This window comes from Megalobrama amblycephala, linkage group LG22 (genome assembly GCF_018812025.1).
Source record: "Megalobrama amblycephala isolate DHTTF-2021 linkage group LG22, ASM1881202v1, whole genome shotgun sequence".
Taxonomy (NCBI): domain Eukaryota; kingdom Metazoa; phylum Chordata; class Actinopteri; order Cypriniformes; family Xenocyprididae; genus Megalobrama; species Megalobrama amblycephala.
The window spans coordinates 27,040,623-27,061,770 of NC_063065.1; the positions used below are offsets into that span (position 1 = coordinate 27,040,623).

Below are 21,148 nucleotides of genomic sequence, written 5' to 3' on the forward strand. Positions count from 1 at the left end.
TTAGAATTAAATTTTTTTTGTTTCTGTCTTTGTACTGTATGTGTTTGTTTGTAGACCTGAGACTCTGGAAGTTAACTCAGTTCTTCAGTTAAACCCTTCTGTTCCTGGCGTGTTTGGTGGCCCCTATCCTCTGGGCATTGACCCTGTATGTACTGTATTACACAAAATCACTAGCATGCAGTACACACAGACATTAGGGCTGCACAATATTGGAAAAATCTGACACTGCAATATTTACTTTTTCTGCAACATACAGCATTGTGATATGAAGAAATGCAGGAGTGTTTACTAGACCACATGAAAAGCCATATTTGGAAATAACGAATCAATCAGTGGGTGATTTTGTTGGGGAGTGCAAAATAAAAAAAACTTAAATGGGAAATGTATTTATTTATTTATTTATTTACTTACTTAAAAAAGGATGCAAACAATCCTTTTAGGGCTGAATGATGATTTTTTGTTCCAATATTAATATTTATGTCTTATTTGTCTTAATTTTCAAACATTAAACTATCAAGCTTTTATTTTGATAGGTTGAATAGATGAATGCCCTGCCAGTTTCAGAATAAAACTTGACAATTTGCATGCGGGCAGCTTGTGGTGTGGTGAAGCACTGTATCATGGCTAACAAACGTAACATTTTTCATGCACGGACGTGTGCAAAATTCAACAAATCGGCACAAACGAGACCTTCTCTTCTTGTGTGCTTTTAGCCTATGGTTTATTTCTAGTACTAAAAATGACCAAAATGCAGTTCCCTAATCTTTAAACTCAGTTGTAAAATGAAGCATTTATCTTCAACAGATTGTGTGTGAACTACAGAGATGCTGGTATAATGCTGTTCTACTAATGTTCCTCTGTTAGATCTGGAATATTGCCTCAAATAAGCTGACGTTCCTGAACTCGTTTAAGATGAAGATGTCTGTAATCCTGGGTGTCATTCACATGTTGTTTGGAGTCACCCTGTCTCTCTTCAATCACCTGTAAGTGTGTGTCCAAATGTGTGTTTGTGTGGAGCAGCTAGAGTTTCATGTACTGCACTAACTGCAGCTTTTTTTCCATGTGTCTCACAGGTACTTTAAGAAACCTCTGAACATTTTCCTGGGTTTCATCCCTGAGATTGTGTTCATGAGCAGTCTGTTCGGTTATCTGGTCCTGCTCATCTTCTACAAATGGTTGGCTTACGATGCAGCAACCTCTAAAGATGCTCCCAGTCTACTGATAGCTTTCATCAATATGTGTCTTTTCAACTACAACGACCCCTCCAACAAACCCCTGTACAGAGGACAGGTAATGCACACATTTACACAAAAATAATGGTTGTAGAGAGAATTCTGGTTAGAACAGGATAGGGTTGTCAAAAGTACCAGTACTTCGGTACCAAGTCGGCACTGAAATGTTAAAAATGTGACAATACCAGCATTTCCCCTAGCATTTTCAGTGCTGTCAAGTAGATTCTGACTAACACCTGATTGGCCATTGTGTTCATGTTCTCAACAGATATGTCTATGACTGGCTAGTGGCTACTAGTGGTTAAACTTGATCCGTGATCCGTACGGATCAAGCCCCACGGTTCGGCACACATGTGATTTGCAGATCAATTGCAAGTTTAACCGCAAAAGAGTGAAAGATTATCATTTGCACGTGTTTTGTCTTGCTAGTTTACACATTAAATAGATATAAAACCATTCCAGTGCTAGAAGAGGCAAAAGAGGATTTAATTCGGTATCGCACCCCACACTATAATCGGTGCACACAGACACACATACATACAAGGCTTGCACGCACACAGAGAGAGAGAGGCGCGTTTCAGATAGCTCGCAACCTCCAAATTGATTTCTTTTTCACGTCCTTAGTGCACTTGGATGGACACATACACGCATTATGTCAGTCAAAATACCCCTCTTGGCAAGTATTCTCATAAACACATTCGGTTATGTCTGAACGAACTGAGAATTCGGATGTGTATCGATGTGATGTGTGTGTGCATGGTCTTACTCTTAAAGTGACAGCAACCTATAAATACCTGCCGTTGTCTTATGTAAACCAAACAACAAAACTCAGCTTTAACAAAGATTAATCTATATTAAATTTATACTGTGAACAGTGTCATTTTACATTTCATTATTACATTTCTGTACACAAAAATTAATACTACAGTTAGACCTTATACTTTATTTTATCTATGCTTGTAATTGGTGTACAGTACTTGATCTTTTTACAGTCTGTTCACATGCCTTTAATAATGTATTAGTTAAGCTAGTAGTTTCTGCTGTAGTATCGGAGTAGTTAAAGTGGGCTGAGTAATAAATGCAAAGTTAGTGCATTGTAACCAGTCACAGACATATCTGTTGAGTGCGTGACCACAATGGCCAATCAGAGGTGTTTAAGTTGGTCAGAATCCACTCAACAGCACTCAAAATGCTAGGGGGAAATGCTGTCATGACATTGCTATCATGACATTTTTAACATTTCAGTACCGACCTTGTACCAAAGTACCGGTACTTTTGACAATCCTAGAACAGGATAGAGTTCTGGTTGAGTGACTGGAGGATCTCTTTCTATGTGTGCATAGGTGGGAATTCAGTGTCTGTTGGTGGTGATAGCTTTGGCGTGTGTGCCATGTATGCTGGTGGTGAAGACTATGGTTCTGCGCCGTCAGTACCTGTGGAAGAAGCACCTGGTATGTTTATTTACTCTAACCAAAACCAGCCAAAATTCCTCTTTCTCTTTTATTTTCTGTCATTAAATCAGAGGACATGATGTTAAAGGGGAATCAACCCTCAATGCATACCTTGAATTATTCATGTATAAATGACTTGAAATATGTTTCTCCTCACAAAATGACACAGCTTTTTATAAAGATACATTCATATGTGATATTATTTGAAAGCTTAAGGGGTAGTTCACCTAAACATGAAAATTTGCTGTTAATTTATTCACCCTCTAAGATGTAGGTGAGTTTTTTTTTTCAGTAGAACAGTAAAGTAGATTTTTAGCTGAAACTGGTCCTTAGTGATATGCAAGTCAATAGCTACCGTCACTTTGGGAGTCAAAAATAAATAAATAAGTAAATAAATAAAAGTATATATATATATATATATATATATATATATACAGGCAAAACAATATGAATACACATGGCTCCTGATGATTTAGTCGCCTTAGTCGCCTTAGCCTCACATATGCAAGTGATTTACTCACAATGTAGAGGGTTAAGTGGAATGATGAAAGGAATGCTTATTTTGCTTATCAAAAACAAAATTTGAAATGCTACACAAATATTAGTAGATATGACAAACAAACTGTCCTCTGGTATTGGGGTTTGACGTTTTATAGACTGTGAGCATTGTGTTTCCTCAGATGTTTTTTAACAGCATGCCATGGGACAAAGCCAAGTACAACAACTTTCCTGAATTTCTTCATAAATGTATGTCTGTGTGCATACATGTCTGTTTGATAGAGTGGAATTGTGCATGGTTTTTCATCAGAGTATATAGGATCACATGAGATTGTGAAGGAGGAGGCAACTCTGGTTTTGGCCCAAATGGGGCACCTACCATGCTTTAAGAATTTACAGCAGGTGGAATATTGTTTAGTATAGTTAAGAAAAAGATAACAGCCCATGGATAACTTCTGTTCAAAGGATAGTTCTAGCACTGAGAGTACTGATGTTCTCAAAATTATAAAATACTTGATTATTGATGATGATATTATTATTTGTTTTACCAAAATATTTATAATTGTAGGATTAATGTGGGAAGATGCCCTGTGGAACAAAGATATTTTACTCTTTACTATAATGCACATGGACATTTATACATTTTTTTAGTAAAATTTAATTAGACTTAAATTTATCCATCATAATGTTGAACTAGAATCAGTTCTTGTTCTTATGGGAAAAATGTGAAAATTCAGCAAGAGTTATATATTGTATTCCATCCAAATATTGTAAATCCATCCTGAAAGTAACAAAAATGTCCCAGAGATTTCAAATGTGGAGGCCAAAAGTGTGAATTTCTTGTTTTACCTTATATCTTTTGATATATTTCATGATATTCTATTTTAGGCCTGTCTACCCTTGTGAAAAAGAAGTACATATTTAATACTTATCATGGAAATAATATAGAGCGTGCATAATTTTTAGGCAAGTTGACATATATATTTGATAAGTTGATATTAAGTATATTGATCATTTTTTTTTATATTTTCTAAGCACATTTTACCAATTGAAAACCACTTCAATCTTATAATTACTATTAAGATTGTATATAATTAATATGCGATAGATAATTGTTGATGAGGGCTTAAAGTGAAAATGCCTTATATTCAGATGTGCATAATTATTAGATGATTTTTTTACAGGTAAAATGGGCAACAACAACAAAAAAAAAAATAACTTACTCTAAAAAGTCACTTATGAAATGAGAATGATGCAACGATATAGAAATTTTAAAATTAAGGTGTGACCATTGGACAGCAAAATGCTCGTTGATTCAGCAGCATCACAACAGAAAAGGTTGAGAAAAAGATGCATGTTAACTGCAAAAGTCTTCAAAGAATTTCTGGTGGTTTCACACTTAATTTTTCACCTTCATTCTTAGTCTTCAATGCCACTGTTTTCTAAACTACCTGGAGTCTCCAGAAGTACAAGGTGACAGGTTCTCAAGAGACTTTGCTAAGGCAAGAAGTCCTGTCCCCCACTTAATAAGCTGAAGTGTCATAAAATAGATGAAGACTGATTTTTTAAAAAGATTTATGGACAGACAGGTTGAGAGTGACTCTTGAGGTACCAGCACCAGTTCAAGTCAGACAACAGCGGCAGTGGCGAGGGAGTCATGGTATGAGTTGCTACTAGCAATGTGCAAGACAGATCTTTCAGGGTAGGAGATGGACTTAAAATGAACTACCTAAACTAATAAATTCTTCAAACATTGGTACTGTCACAAAGATGAAGACGGATGAAGACTATCCAATACAGATAGACTTTAATTAAACATTAAATTCAGGAACTGACAGAAGGTGTAACAGTGTGTCCACATATACACAAACATCGACCGACAACTGAGAGCGCACAGGGAGGAACTTAAATGCATGATGGTGATGAACTGAATGATAAGCAGCTGTGATGATCAGTGTCCATAGAAATACATGAGTGGCAGGAAACAAAGACAAATAGCACATGTGTCTGATGAATACAAACTAAATGTCCATGAAAACAGATCTATGAATAAACAAAACTGAGGACAGCCCACGGCGGAGTCGAGGGAGAGAGGAGCCAAGGTGGAGTAGAGGCTGATGTCAACTGGGGACATCCGACAGAGGTAGAGCCAATGGATCCCAGGGTGCAGAGAGACATCGCTGGCTCAGTAGGCCTAGGCGATGCCGCAGTGACGAGCATCTGAGGTGGAGCCAGAGTGCCCGAGGTCTGAGGTGACGCCGGTGTGATGGAGGACCAAGGCATACCCAAAGGGAAGGAGGAGCTTTCTGCAACCATAGGGGTGGAGGAACGGAGCAAAGCGGAAGATCCACAAGTCTGTGGTGGAGGTGAAGTGACGACTGACCAAGGGGGAGCCGATGGGACGAGGGAATCCGGTCGAGTCAAAAGGTGAAGGGTGTCTGGTGGAGCCAAAGGTGGGAGGAGTCAAGGCGAAGCCGACAGGTCAATGGGCTGAGATGGAGCAAGATGATCAGAGACCGGATGTGGAGCCACAAGATCCACTGATGGTGGTTGCTTGACCTGAGGCTCGATGTCAAAGCATGGCATACCAGGAGATGGTGAAGGGCTGCAAGCCTCCAGCAGAGGCGGGGCTGGAGGACTGGCTGAGCAGGGCAGTAATGGAGGCAAATGGAGGCTTGACGAGATCAAAGGTAACGATTTATCGTCCAAGCAGTTCCTTGTGCTGTCTAGAAACAGCAATGAAGGTTCTGAGCAAACGGACAAATCACAGTTCATAGTGATGTCTAACAGCGATGAAGGAACGAGAAATGCGGTGAGAAGGGGTGGGAAACGATACCTCTGTACTGAAGTCCATCAGCCATTCCTCAGTCTCTATTTCTACCAGTATACCTTCAGCCACAGATGTCACGGGCTCACACCCCTGGTCAGACTCACTGGAGGGCTCCTCTTCCGGGGCAAGTGTTAGCGCTGTCCACTTATCCTCGGGCTCTGGCTGACGCGTTGCGGCGGGTGATAGCTCTCCATCTGCGGGGGGCTCACACAATTCCTCTGTGGTCGCAGGTGGCGAAACAGACTCTGGGTCCGGCTGTGTTATGGACCGGGGGTAGACACTCTCCAGACACTGCATGATCGTAATCCTCCGGTTAAGTCCAGAGGTTTTTTGGGAGGTCTACAGGGTGATGATAATTCCCCCGATCCAGAACAGTGACTTCAGGGTCTCGTCGTCAAAGGGGCTGGTGATGGCAAGATGACAGAAGTTTTCGGTAAACAAAGAAAATCCAGGCTCTCACAAGCAATCGCAGTGAATTTGGCTGCATAATCCATAATTGGTCGGTTGATCCGATTTGTACACAGGATCCAATACGAAAAGACTAATTACACATTAAACTCAGGAACTGACAGAAGGTGTAACAGTGTGTCCACGTATATACAAACATCGACTGACAAGTCCACAGGGAGGAACTTAAAGACATGATGGTGATGAACTGAATGATAAGCAGCTGTGATGATAATCAGTGTCCATAGAAACACATGAGTGGCAGGAAACAAAGACAAAGAACACACGTGACTGATGAATACAAACTAAAAGTTCATGAAAATAGATCTAGAAAAAAAAACTGAATACGTTTGACAGGTACAAGAGGAAGTGATGCTGGTCCCTCAGTAGTCCCTCTCAACCTATCTGTATAAAAATCAGTCTTGATGTATTTCACAGCACTTCAGCTTCTGATTCTTTTGAAGTGGGGGTTGTGATTAAAAACCTGACACCTTGCACTTCTGGAGACTTCAGGTACGTTGCAGCTCTGGAAAATGGTGGCACTGGAGACTAATGGGTTCCTGATGGTTTCACACCTAATTCTTCACCTTAATTCTTAAAGGTCCCGTTTTTCGTGTTTTTTTGAAGCTTTGATTGTGTTTATAGTGTGCAATATAACATGTGTTCATGTTTGATAAACACAGTATTTTTCACATATTTCTTACTGTATACCGCTGTTTCCACTGTCATAAAAACGGGCTGAGACTTCCTTGTTCTATGATCCCTCTTCAGAAATACGTAACGAGTTCTGATTGTGCCAGCGGTTCCTGTGTTGTGATTCGACAGCTCTGAGCACACCGTGTCACGGTCACGCCTCTTACCATAACGTGGAGATGCATGCGTTCAGTGTTATTGTAAACATGTCTTTAATTTTACCCTATCAATTTGAGCCGGAATCAGACCCGGTGATTGGACTGCGGGATGAAAATAACAGCGTTTCGACTACATGGCGACAAACACACTCTACAAACGCAACTCTTGTGTATTCCTGTGGGCGGAGGTTAGTCAAAAAACTGTTTTAGTGACGTCATTTAAGAAGGAAGTAGAGGGATGTAGTCCAAACTGGCCGTTCGATGTAGGCGACTTCTGTTAAATAAAATATCTCGCTTGGCATTGAACTTTGAGCTTTAAAATTTTACAGATTTTATTTAATTAACAACAACTTACACACTAACTGAAGTTTGAAACATGGGATCACGAAGAACGGGACCTTTAAAGTCTTTTGCAGTTAATATCTTTTCTTCTTAACCTTTTATTTCCTCCCTGCTGCTCCATTGAGCATTTTTTGTCTAATTGTCACACCTTAAGTTTGCAATTTCTATAGTATTGCATCCTTCTTATGGGCGTTAATTAACAGTAGTAACTAAGATTGATGTGGTTTGGAAATGGTAAACGTGTGTTTGGGAAAAAAAAATATGATCAGAATATCGACATGCCTGATAATTATGCAAGAATGTGCTAAGGTGTGAACTGAATGTAATGTTTTCAGACACTAAAATGCATGTTAATTTGAATTAAATGGGAAAACAATATTATAGTAAAAAAATTGTTACATGCAATTAGCTGAACTTTAGAGTGCTTTTTTACCTTCTTGAGTGGCCCCGCTGCTCTGTGATTGACAGGTATAGCTCCATCGTGTTTGGTAGGTGCCCCAAGCAGCCTAACCAGACACAGCATACACTCGGGCGGCCCATGGCATGCTGATAGCCACACAGACCTTGTTTGTATTTAGTCCCAGATGAGGGAGGCAAGACCTGCAGAGAATCTAGAAACTTTAGAGCAGACAGGCACCAGCTCACCCACCGGACTCACCCAACAGGGCACGCAGAAGTTCGGTGGCGTCCGGGTTCGGAAACGGGCCTACGGAGGACGAGGCAGAGATCATTGACCACGACCAGCTCTCACAGCACTCAGAGGAAGGAGATGAGGTGGGTGGAGTCTGTGATGTCAGCCAGTTGTACATAGTGTATATTCCTTATTGCGTATACATAAAAAATACAACTTGAAGGGGTAGTTCAACCAAAAATGAAAATTTTATTGTCATTTACTCACCCTCAAGTTGTTCCAAACCTGTATACATTTATTTGTTCTGCTGAACACAAAGGAAGATATTTGTAAGAATGTTTGTAACCATGTTTGTAGTATTTTATTTATTTTTTTTCAATTATGGTAGTCAATGGGGGGCAAGATCTGCTTGGTTACAAACTTACAAATATCTTCCTTTGAGTACAGCAGAACAAAGAAATTGTATACAGGTTTGGAACAACTAGAGGGTGAGTAAATGATGACAGAATTTTCATTTTTGGGTGAACTATCCCTTTAATCACAACCTTGTCACAGCTGAGAGATGTTTTGATAGCACACAGAAAAACATTGCTAGAGTGATGTTTTCTCGTGAGATATTGTAGGTTGAGTGCAGTGAGATCAATAGTTTATAAACCACCACTTAAACGTACTACTTAATAAATGATAAATAGTTAAGCAATTTGTCATCCCCCAGTGATTAGGGAAATGTAAACAGTGGAGTAACTTCTCACAGAGACCCTGTTAGCAGCCTGACTCAACCATTCCAAACATACCCACCACTGGAATGTGCAAAATATTTTCATCCCCTGTCTTAACTTTTGACATTGCCCTGAACCGTCTGTTCCATCATGTGCTGAGCAGATTAAAAACAACAAATAATGAAAATACACTTGAATGGATTAAAGCTGCTTTCTTGGTGCCATGATGTTTTTGATACTGTGAATGAAAGCATTCACAAATATTACCAATCTCATATAAGGTACATTAGTTAACATGAACTAATAATGAACTGCGCTTATACAGCATTTATTAATCTTTGTTAATGTTAATTTCAACATTTACTAATACATTATTAAAATTCTTGTTAACATTAGTAAATGCACTTTGAACTAACATGAACAAACAATGAACAACTGTATTTTCATTAACTAACATTAACGAAGATTAGTAAATACAGTATGTATTGCTCATGGTTAGTTCATGTTAGTTAATACATTAGTTAAACATTAGTTAATGAACCTTGTTGTAAAGTGTATATATATATACCAGTATATACACATATATATATATATATATATATATATATATATATATATATATATATATATATATATATATATATATATATATATATATTATAATGCTTAATGATAAATAAACTAAATGGCAAAAGTTAATGGCATTTTTGGGGGTGTTTTCTTTGAGATTAAGGGGCCTTTTACACGACACCATTTTCAACAAAAACGTTTTATGCGTTTTGCCATTCATTTACAGTTGTGGTCAGAATTATTGGCACCCTTGATGAATATGATCAAAGAAGACTGTAAAAATAAATCTGCATTGTTTATCCTTTTGATCTTTAATTATAAAATTAGCAAAAATCTAACCTTTCATCGAAGGAAAAGAATTGAAAGTGGGGGGGGGGGGGGGGGTCACATTATGAAATAAATGTTTTTCTCCAAAACACATTGGCCACAGTTATTGGCACCCTTTTATTCAAAATTTTTTGCAACTTCCTTTTGTCAATATGATAGTTATGAGTCTTCACCTACAATGCCTGATGAGTTTGGAGAACACCTGACAAGAGATCAGAGACTATTCCTTCATGCAGAATCTCTCCAGATCCTTCAGATTCCCAGCTCCATGTTGGTGCTTCTTCTCTTCACTCCACTCCACTCCACTCATTTTCTTTAGGGTTCAGGTCAGGGGACTGGGATGACCATGGCAGAAGCTTCATTTTGTGCTCAGTGACACATTTTTGTGTTGGTTTTGATGTTTGTTTTGGATCATTATCCTGATGGAAGATCCAACCACAACCCATTGTTGGATTTCTAGCAGAAGCGGTCAGGTTATGATTTTTTTATCAGTTGGTATTTGATAGAATCCATAATACCATGTATCTGAACAAGATGTCCAGGACCTCCAGCAGAAAAATAGGCTCACAACATTAAAGATCCAGCAGTATATTTAACCGTGGTCATGGGGTACTTTTTATCCATGTGTGCACCAAACCCATCTGGTGGGTTTGCTGCCAAAAGCTCTTTTTTTTTTTTAGTTTCATCTGTCCATAGAAGCCAGTCTTATTTGAACTTCCAGTCTTGTCTGACAACTGAATATGCTGGAGATTGTTTCTGGATGGGAGCAGAAGGATTTTTCTTGAAACCTTCCCAAACAACTTGTGGGGATGTAGGTGCTCTCTGCAATTCTCCAGCTGTGACCCTTGGAGAGTCTTTGTCCACTCAAACTTTCCTCCTCACTTACTTCTCACTTCTTAATTATTACCCTGATGGTGGAAATGGGGATTTTCAATGCTTCAGTTATTTTCTTACAGCCACTTTCTATTTTGTGAAGCTCAACAATCTTTTGCTGCACATCAGAACTATATTCTTTGGTTTTACTCATTGTGATGAATGATTAAGTAAAGTTGGCGTTTGTGTTTCCTCATGTTTATACTCCTGTGGAACAGCAAGTCATGGCTGGACAATTTCATGTTCATGATCACCCTGGTGTGCTAAAAAATGGAAATATGAATGGAAATATACTTCAGAGATATTTTTCTCATAAAAAAATTATAGGGGTGCCAATAATTGTGGCCAACATGTTTTGGAGAAAAACATTTATTTCATAATGTGATTTTTTTTTCTCTCGCTTTCAATTATTTTCTTTCAATGAAAGGTTAGATTTTTGCTAATTTTATGAATTAAAGATCAAACGGATAAACAATGCAGATTTATTTTTATAGTCATCTTTGATCATATTTACTAAGGGTGCCAATAATTCTGACCACAACTGTACATAACAACAGCGTTTTGGGGCCTGAAAACACAAACTTTTGAAAACGTGTTTCAAAGTGCAATTTTTTGAAAATGATAGCGTTATCATCTCTGTGTTAACTAAGGAAACGTTAATTTGTGAAAAAGTTGACATCATGCTCATGCAAATTATGTGTTCAGTCTATAGGTGGATAGTGTTTCTTTACAAAGTGACTTCGCCAACTACTGGCTTGGAATGCATAATACAGCGTTTTAGTCATTTTCATAGATCTGTTTGAATGGGGATCATTTTGACAACCGTTGTTGTCTGTACGCAAAAAATGCAAAGATTTTGTGGGTAAGATAAAGGGCAATATCTTGACAATTTGAACAAGTAAGCACGTTCATATAATTTTTTTTTTATGGTGTGTCAATTTACACCAAGTGCAAAAAGCCTATCTTATTGGTAGAGACTATTTACACTAACTCTGTTATTTAATAGTGGGAAATAAAGGGTTTAATGGGTATTTCGTGTTGATCGGACAGGCTGGCACATCAACTCATATTACCATGCTCAAAATCATGGCTCCCTTCCTGGACCATCGAGAACACCTTTACTGATCAGCAGATTCAATATGGTTAGGGGTTGGTCTAGGTGAGGTCTTTAGGGACAGGGACAAGTAATGTCCCAATAAGGCAGCATTCTCATATGACTTTAGTAAATATAATCATATAAACTGAACATGTTGTTGTTAATACACTGAGGTGCAAACAGTATCTGCCACTATTTACACTAAGTATAAATAGCATCTAACTACATCTATCGCTATTTAAACTTAGTCTAAAATAGCATTTAACGCTATTTGCACTTTTTGTTGCTGTGTACACTTAGTGTAAATGGCATCTATTGTTATTTGCACTTTGTGCAAATAGTTGCTGCCTTTTTATAATTGATGTTTGTATCATCACTATTATTGATGTGTGGTATATTTAAGACGGTGGAAAAATAAAGTTAGCCATATGATGATTTAATAATCTTGGAATGCTCTGTAGTTTTGAAACTGTTTTGAAACAGTAATAACTTATGGCCATCGTAATTTAATCTTTCTGTAATTTACGATTATGATGAACATGATGAGTTATGACTGAAATGAAGGTCTGTGGTATTATCCACACATGGCATTAATTGTTTGTGGTGTAAGAGGATTGCGTAGATCTTCATCTACTGAGATGGAAAAATGAGTGCAAAAACAAGAACATGATCCAGCATGCACATATCAGATTATTGTATATAGCAGTCTATCAGTATAAGTGCTTGGTGCATATGTGCCAGAGTTAAAGAGAATGCTACACATACACCTGCTAAAGTTTCCTAACAGATTGCAGTCTTTATTTGTCTGATCTGTAACCTTTGATCTGCCTTACTTATTATTCTCATTGGTATGCATTTGAATTTCTTGCCATTAATTCCACAGTAGTTGAATTAGAAACATTGATATACTATTCTCTCTTGATTTGTTTATCTAAAACTCTGTTTCTCTTTTCAAGCATTCGGAGGAAGAACCGGTAAGAACATTTTATGTATTGTTACATTTACCTACATATAATCTTTCTCATATATCATTTACTCATAAAAAGGATTTATTCAAACAAAATTTTAATTTTATTAAAATTAATAGCTTCTCATAATGATAGATACCCTTTAAATATAAAATATACTCAAAGAATTTAAGTCATTTTCTCAAAATATAAATATCTTTCAAAACTTGTCCAATCAAACAGTCAAAACATTGTTTCTGCTTAAGTTAAATCAAATGGACAAAAAACTGAAAAGGATCTGTCTGCATTCTGCAGTACTACAATAAACACCCCTACAAGTTACGCTTCCTGCAAAGAAGAAATTATGTAATGGATGTTGATGTCATGAAACCTAACCTCGATAAAATGTACTGTAGAAGTTTCATAATTTAAGTACTTAAAAAATTGGGGAAAACAAACAAAATGATTTCCGCCACCTGTGATCTAGAATACCATCGGCATGCCTTATCACTGTGTGGTGATAGTGAGGAGAAAAAATGGTAGATGGATGAAAAGATCATTCTTAAACACACTTACCTGCTGTTTTTTAATGAGGCAGTTATTTCGCCATGCAATTGTTATAATGTAATATACTTGATATCGTGTTAATACACACTAGTGTAAACTATGCACTTTTAGTCACCATAGCCTTGGACTTCAGGTTCCTATGATATCCTGATAACACACCTCTGCTGTAGAACAATGGGAATGTTACATCAGGTTTTCCATGATGGCTTTTGAGCCATTCGGCACGCTTGACAAAAGAATCAAGTGGAAAAGGGAAACCGGCCCCTGCCAAGCCAAACTTTACAAGACTTTACAAGTGGGAAGAATGAGTCCTGTGTTTTCCTTCTTGATAAATACACCTGACATCAATGTTCCCCCAATTGTTTTGCAGAGTAAAACCTATTTCTATTGGACAGAACCTTTGACCACCTGAGCAGGAACACCCTATACATATTGATGGACACCAGCTGAAGTGCTGTCTATACATTTAGGCTATGTTCGGATTCCATTGGGCCTTTTATCTTTTGTAATCTCTCTGGAATGTTTAAAGACAGGAAACAGATCACTGACATCTCAGTCATCACAGCTCTATTGTTCTCAACACTAATGACTCCATGCAGCTTAAACAATATGAAAATATTATGATGGAAATTGAAGATGAATTACAGAGCCAGTGTTCCTTAAAAGAAGAATTCTGTTTTCTAATGCTCATTTATCGTTTCAAAATTCGATAAGACATCACTGGCCAAGTATGCTCACAGTCGTACAAATATTGACTTTAGTCCAAGAAGCTTCGAGTACTTGCAAAAGCACACTAGTTATGCTGTATGCATTTATAATTACATTATATACAAAAAATGGCAGTCTGATCAAATAATGATTCACCTGTAAGTGTTTTAGGTTTATTCACCAGAAATTGGCATTTTAAATGCCAAGTAGTTTACCCAAAAAAGAAAGTTCTGTCATCATTCGAGCGACAGTATTTTTATTAACTAACATTAACAAAGATGAATAAATACTGTATCAAATGTATTGCTCATTGTTAGTTCATGTTAGTTAATTCATTAACTAATATTAACAAATATTAACAAATGATACCTTATTGTAAAGTGCTACTGTTTAATTTAAGCCTTTTGAAGAGATATAATGGCTTTACAATATGAACAGATTTAATTTTGACTTGTATTCAACAAACATACAACCCGAATTCCGGAAATGTTGGGAAAACTAAAAGACTTTCAAATCACTTAAGCCAATATTTTATTCACAATAGAACATAGATAACATAACAAATATTTAAACTGAGAAATTTTATTATTATTCATTTCAAGTTTGATGCCTGCTACAGGTCTGAAAATCGTTGGGAGTGGGGCATGTTTACCGTGGTGTAGCATCTCCTCTTCGTTATGAGTTTCTGGAGTTTTGGTGTTGGAATTTGGTCCCATTCTTGCCTGATAAAGGTTTCCAGGTGCTGACGAGTTTGTGGTCATCTTTGACGTATTTTTCATTTAATGATGCGCCAAATGTTCTCTATAGGTGAAAGATCTGGACTGCAGGCAGGCCAATTCAGCACCTGGACCTCTTCTACGACGAAGCTATGCTGTTGTAATAGCTGCAGTATGTGGTTTTGCATTGTCCTGCTGAAATACACAAGGCCTTCCCTGAAAAATATGACATCTGGAGGGGAGCATATGTTGCTCTAAAACCTTTATATACCTTTCAGCATTCATGGTGCCTTCCAAAACACGCAAGCTGCCCATACCGTATGCACTTATGCACCCCTATACCATCCGAGATGCTGGCTTTTGAACTGAACGCTGATAACACGCTGGAAGGTCTCCCTACTCTTTAGCTCGGAGGACACGGCGTTCATGATTTCCAACAAGAATATCAAATTTGGACTCGTCTGACCATAGAACACTTTTCCACTTTGAAACAGTCAATTTTAAATGAGCCTTGGCCCACAGGACATGATGGCGCTTCTGGACCATGTTCACATATGGCTTTCTTTTTGCATGACAGAGCTTTAGTTGGCATCTGCAGATGGCACGCCAGATTGTGTTTACCGACAGTGGTTTCTGGAAGTATTTCTGGGCCCATTTAGTAATGTCATTGACACAATCATGCCGATGAGTGATGCAGGCCCAAAGACCACGGGCATCAATAAATGGTCTTCGGCCTTGTCCCTTACGCACAGAGATTTCTCCAGTTTCTCTGAATCTTTTGATGATGTTATGCACTGTAGATGATGAGATTTGCAAAGCCTTTGCAATTTGACGTTGAGGAAACAGTGTTTTTAAAGTATTCCACAATCTTTTTATGCACTCTTTCACAGCTCTGCCCATCTTTACTTCTGAGAGACTCTGCTTCTCTAAGACATGCCTTTTATAGCTAATCATGTTACAGACCTGATATCAATTAACTTAATTAGTTGCTAGATGTTCTCCCAACTGAATGTTTTCAAAATTTCTTGCTTTTTCAGCCATTCGTTGCGCCCATACCAACTTTTTTGAGACCTGTAGCAGGCATCAAATTTAAAATGTGCTCATTTAGTGTAAAATTTCTCTGTTTAAACATTTGTTATGTTATCTATGTTCTATTGTGAATGAAATATTGGCTCATGTGATTTGAAAGTCTTTTAGTTTTCATTTTATTCGTCCCAACATTTCTGGAATTCGGGTTGTACATAAGAGCATGTCAAATATGCTAAATGGAACACAAATGTGCTTGTTTGACACACAAGAACCAATGATGTTTGTTCTCTCGTGTAACACAAGTACAGCTCAATAACAGAATTTTCTTTCTTTTCTTCTTTTTTTTTTGGCTCCTGCATTCAAAGATCATTATTGACCCTATTCTGGTTTTCTCTTTTTGTCTGCAGTTTAACTTTGGAGATGTGGCCGTTCATCAGGCTATTCACACTATAGAGTACTGCCTGGGCTGCATCTCCAACACAGCCTCGTACCTGCGACTCTGGGCCCTTAGTTTGGCTCATGCTCGTAAGTGCACACACACACATACATAAATATCCACAGCATATCCACTGGTTTATTGAAATATCACTTTCTCTTTCTCTGTATATCAGAGTTGTCTGAGGTTCTTTGGGGAATGGTGATGCGTCTTGGGCTGTCCTCTCGGAGTGGCGGTGGATTCTTTGGCCTGTCGATTATTTTCTCTGCCTTTGCCACACTAACAGTTTGCATCTTACTCATCATGGAGGGACTGTCTGCATTCCTGCATGCTCTGCGCTTGCATTGGTGAGATACACACACCAACTCACAGGACCGTGATTTGGGCAGCGTGACCACACACAAATGAAATAATGAATTTATTTTAAAATTTAAGCAATTGATTTAACTTTTTTTTTTTTTTTTTTACATTTTTGTTGATTTTAAAGAAGGCTGCTAAAATGCCACCTGAACTATATACAGTCAAACCAAAAATTACTCCAGACACTAGATAATTTTTTTAATATTTTTTTTAATAAGTGGGTGCAGGACACTATATTTATGTAAGTGGGGATAGAAAAATAAATTAAACTGTGACATATTATACCCAAAAATTCTTCATACAGTGGACTACCAATAAAATTGATACAAAATTTGGGACCAAAAATTATTCAGACACTTTTACAGTGCACAGCATAAATGAGTACACCCCCTCTGAACAAATACAAAAGATGTATTTTCTTTATGATCACTAATACAATTTATGGAAAGATGGCAAAACTAAAACGTATTAAACATATAAATAATAAAAACTGAGAAATATATATCATTAATAGCCATAAAATTAAAAAAGTAAATTTGACTATTTTGTTTAAATTAAGGATTGCAGAAATGAGTAAATTTAATTCAACAAATGTATAAAATTCTAGTACTTAGTATGCCCTCCATAATTTTGAATTGTTCTGACTCTTCTTGGCACGGAGTGTACAAGTTCATGACAAATTGTCACATCTGTCCTGTTTAATTCATGGATGATTAGCTCCTTAAATGCCCTGATCTTTAATGGGGAATGTTGCTCAACAGAATCCCCCACAGGTGCTCAAAAGTGTTAAGATTGAGTGCACAGAAGGTTTTTCACCATGGGAGAATGCATATCCTCATTGTCATGTTGAAAAAATGCCCAACAATGCAGGGAATGAGGAAAGGATAACATCTTCTGTTTCAAGTTTGTGTATTAAATTACACAGTGGTGTGGGAATTCGTGACAGCATTGATAAAGCACAACTCCCTCCCACCTTCAGCACTCATACATCCCTATATAAGAGCTTTACTACCTCTGAACTTTACTGTGGGAACCAGGTACTTCTCACTGTACTCCTCCTCTAGCAACACCATTACATTTTGAATGCTGTTAGATCCAAAATTATTGATTTGGTCTCATGAGACCAGAGTATTGATTCCCTATATTTTGTAAATCTATATTTTGTAAATATGGGCTTTGGAAATGGTTAATTGACTTTAGAATTCCTTTAAACCTTTATTCCTGTAAAGAATGCATAGCAGATCTAGTCCACCAAGACCTAATACATTAACATTGTCATATCCGTTAACATGCCAAATCTATTTCGAGAGTTGTCATGATTGAAATGATGTTTATGAGTGAATGGAGCTGTACTGCTGAGAGAATTAGTCTCTTCTAGAACATTTTTTAAATAATGATAACTGATTATATTTTATTATTGCAAGGCAGAACTGTCTTTACATTGCCCAAACATTGACTCTAGGCATTAAACTCTTGCAATTACTTCCACTAAAGCTGCTTAAAGGGATTGTAATAAAGAAAAAATCCAGACTGCTGTGAATAAAAGCAATTCATTCACACAGTGATTGGGGTGGATGTGTCTGCTGCAGATATTATTTCACAGATTTAATTACAGGAATAACACATAGTCTGATGGCATTGTTTCATCTAGTGCAACATATATAAATATAGTACATTGATCATTATCAGCAAACTGTTTCTGCAGCTAAAATGTGAAATGTTCGAAAGTGCAGAATTCTGCTCTATTTCATTATGACATCTGCTTGTTATTTTATTAAAGTTCGGGAGGAGCACATTCAAATTAATTATCCAATCAGGACGAGAGGAGGTCTTTATATACATTTGCGACTCACCTATGTTCCTTGAGTTTTCTGCATCCCTCCACCACCCCAACTCCTCACTCTCAGCTGGCTACTATCCCAGCAAGGGATACGGGAGAGTACTCTGGGTACGGGCCAAATTCCGAGCTCAGAGCCCACCCCACGGACAGCATGCCAAATACATATATTCTTTTACTCTGATTAGCCTATTTGTAAGTGAAATCGTGAACTTGTGCAATCTCATATTTTATTTGTATATTCATTCATTTCCTGGCGACGTCATATATTGACACACACAGCTTGCTGTATGCTATAGTCACAGCAAGAACGACTTTTAGTGAGAGGTGCTAATTGTGGCATTTCAATGTCATTCCTGGCCTGACCCATTTGCAATGTTTTCCACATCCAGTGCTTACACAGACTTGTTGGAGGTAAATGAGGTTCTGCACTCTTGGTGCTTTTATTTCTTCCATGCGTGGAAAGATGGAAGAGTCTTTTCTCTCTTGACTTAAATATTTACCACAGCAGTGAGACATTCCTCCACACTTAAATGTTTCCTTCTTTTATGTATTTTCTAACTCACACAAACAGGATCAACACCTGAATTTAACCCAATGCGAAATTATTTTTCTAGTTCCATTTGATGTTTAAAAGCTTAATATGGAACATCATTTTTTCTTTTTTTCCATGAGGAACTTCCTCCCTTGGCTCCTCAGAAAATGCCCTTGTCATGCACAAAATCACTCACTCACAGCTTTCTGTTTGATTTCAAAAGTTTGTGTCTGGACATTACCTTCAGTTCAAAAATATGTTCTCTCAACGGCAAATCTAAACACTCTTATCTATGCGCTGCTGATAGTGACAGAATGTGTGATTACAGCTTTTTTTCACTCCTTAACTTCAGATAAACCTGGAGAAATTGAAAAATGTGCCCACTATAACAATTACAATTTACAATTTAACAATTTACCCACAAAGCTTAATGGAATGAAAGTTTTAAAAAGGCAAAAATACTTATATGAAAAAAATGAGTCAATATGATATTTGCACAGAACATTCTGAGGATGTTAATAGAGCTGTTCTTCAGTCTGATTTATATATATATATATATATATATATATATATATATATATATTATTTATATGGGATTTAAACTGATACAAAGGAAATGTACTGTAACAGTGCTGTGAATTAGTTTGTCATGGTGTGGTCCAAAGACACGGAGGAGAGAATCAAATTCCAGCAGTCAAAAACTTTAATTATCAAATCAGAAGCATTCAGGAGAAGAATAATATCCAAGAAGAGAGAACAACAACTACTCTACATGCAATGAGAACCAAGAACTGAAAACTGAGGGGTATATATGCGTACGGGCAAACAAGGAACTATGAGACACCGGTTTAATAATAATTATTTATTATAGAGACAAACATAATAATCAGTTATTTATGCCAGATACACACTGCATGATTTTCAAAGTCGTCGGATCGCTGTTCTTCTTGCACTACATAACTTTCTGGGGTATTGTCTGGATTTTTTCCAGTCTCGCGCAAGAACTTTTTACTTTTTACAATACAGACTGGATTTTTTCTTTTGTTACATTGCATCTTTGATAATACATACTACGCAATTGTCACTCACGTGAACAAGCATCGATTTGCCTCCGATTTTGGTAATTGTCGGCAATTTCCACAAAATTGTCAGCGAGTGAAAATTGGGGTTGGATAATTAATTTGAACATGTTCCTCCCGAACTTTAAAAAACAGAACTTTCTATTCATCAAAGAATTTTGAAAAAAATAAAAAAATAAATGTAAACCTGCTTTTCAGAAAAATATTAAGAAACAAATGTTTTTTAAGCACCAAATCAGCATATTAGAATGATGGATGGATGGATGAAGGATCATGTGACACTGAAGAGTGGAGTAATGATGCTGAAAATTCAGCTTTGCCATCACAAGGAATAAATTACATTTTAAAACACACAGATCAGGCATAACATTATCACCTTCCTTATATTGTGTTGGTCCCCCTTTTGCTGCCAAAACAGCCCTGACCCGTCAAGGCATGGACTCCACTAGACCCCTGAAGGTGTGCTGTGGTATCTGCACCAAGATGTTAGCAGCAGATCCTTTACATCCTGTGAGTTGTGAGGTGGGGCCTTCTTGGATCGGACTTGGTTGTTCAGCACATCCCACAGATCTGGGGAATTTGGAGGCCAAGTCAACACCTCATACTCGTTGTGCTCCTCAAACCATTCCTGAGCCATTTTTTTTTGTGGCAGGGCGCATTATCCTGCTGAAAGAGGCCACAGCCACCAGGGAATACATGGTCTGCAACAATGCTTAGGTAGGTGGTACGCGTCAAAGTAACATCCACATAGATGGCAGGACCCAAGATTTCCCAGCAGAACATTGCCCAAAGCATCACACTGCCTCCGCCGGCTTGCCTTCTTACCATAGTGCATCCTGGTACCATGTGTTCCCCAGGTAAGCATGTAAAAGAAAACATAATTCATCAGATCAGGCCACCTTCTTCCATTGCTCTGTGGTCCAGTTCTGATGCTCACGTGCCCACTTTTGACACTTTTGGCGGTGGACAGGGGTCAGCATGGGCACCCTGACTGGTCTGCAGCTATGCAGCCCCATACGCAACAAACTGTGATGCACTGTGTGTTCTGACACCTTTCTATCAGAACC

At 37.7% G+C, this 21,148-nt stretch overlaps 1 protein-coding gene across 1 annotated transcript in view; it reads left to right on the forward strand.

Annotated features, from left to right (window-relative positions):
* atp6v0a1b (ATPase H+ transporting V0 subunit a1b) overlaps positions 1–21,148 on the forward strand; it is a 32,965-nt gene that overhangs the window by 9,757 nt on the left and 2,060 nt on the right. Inside the window, 9 exon segments of the mRNA XM_048174925.1 lie at positions 55–145; positions 865–983; positions 1,074–1,290; positions 2,576–2,683; positions 8,230–8,346; positions 8,348–8,425; positions 12,824–12,841; positions 16,242–16,359; positions 16,446–16,617. Coding sequence (XP_048030882.1) covers positions 55–145; positions 865–983; positions 1,074–1,290; positions 2,576–2,683; positions 8,230–8,346; positions 8,348–8,425; positions 12,824–12,841; positions 16,242–16,359; positions 16,446–16,617 — 1,038 coding nt within the window.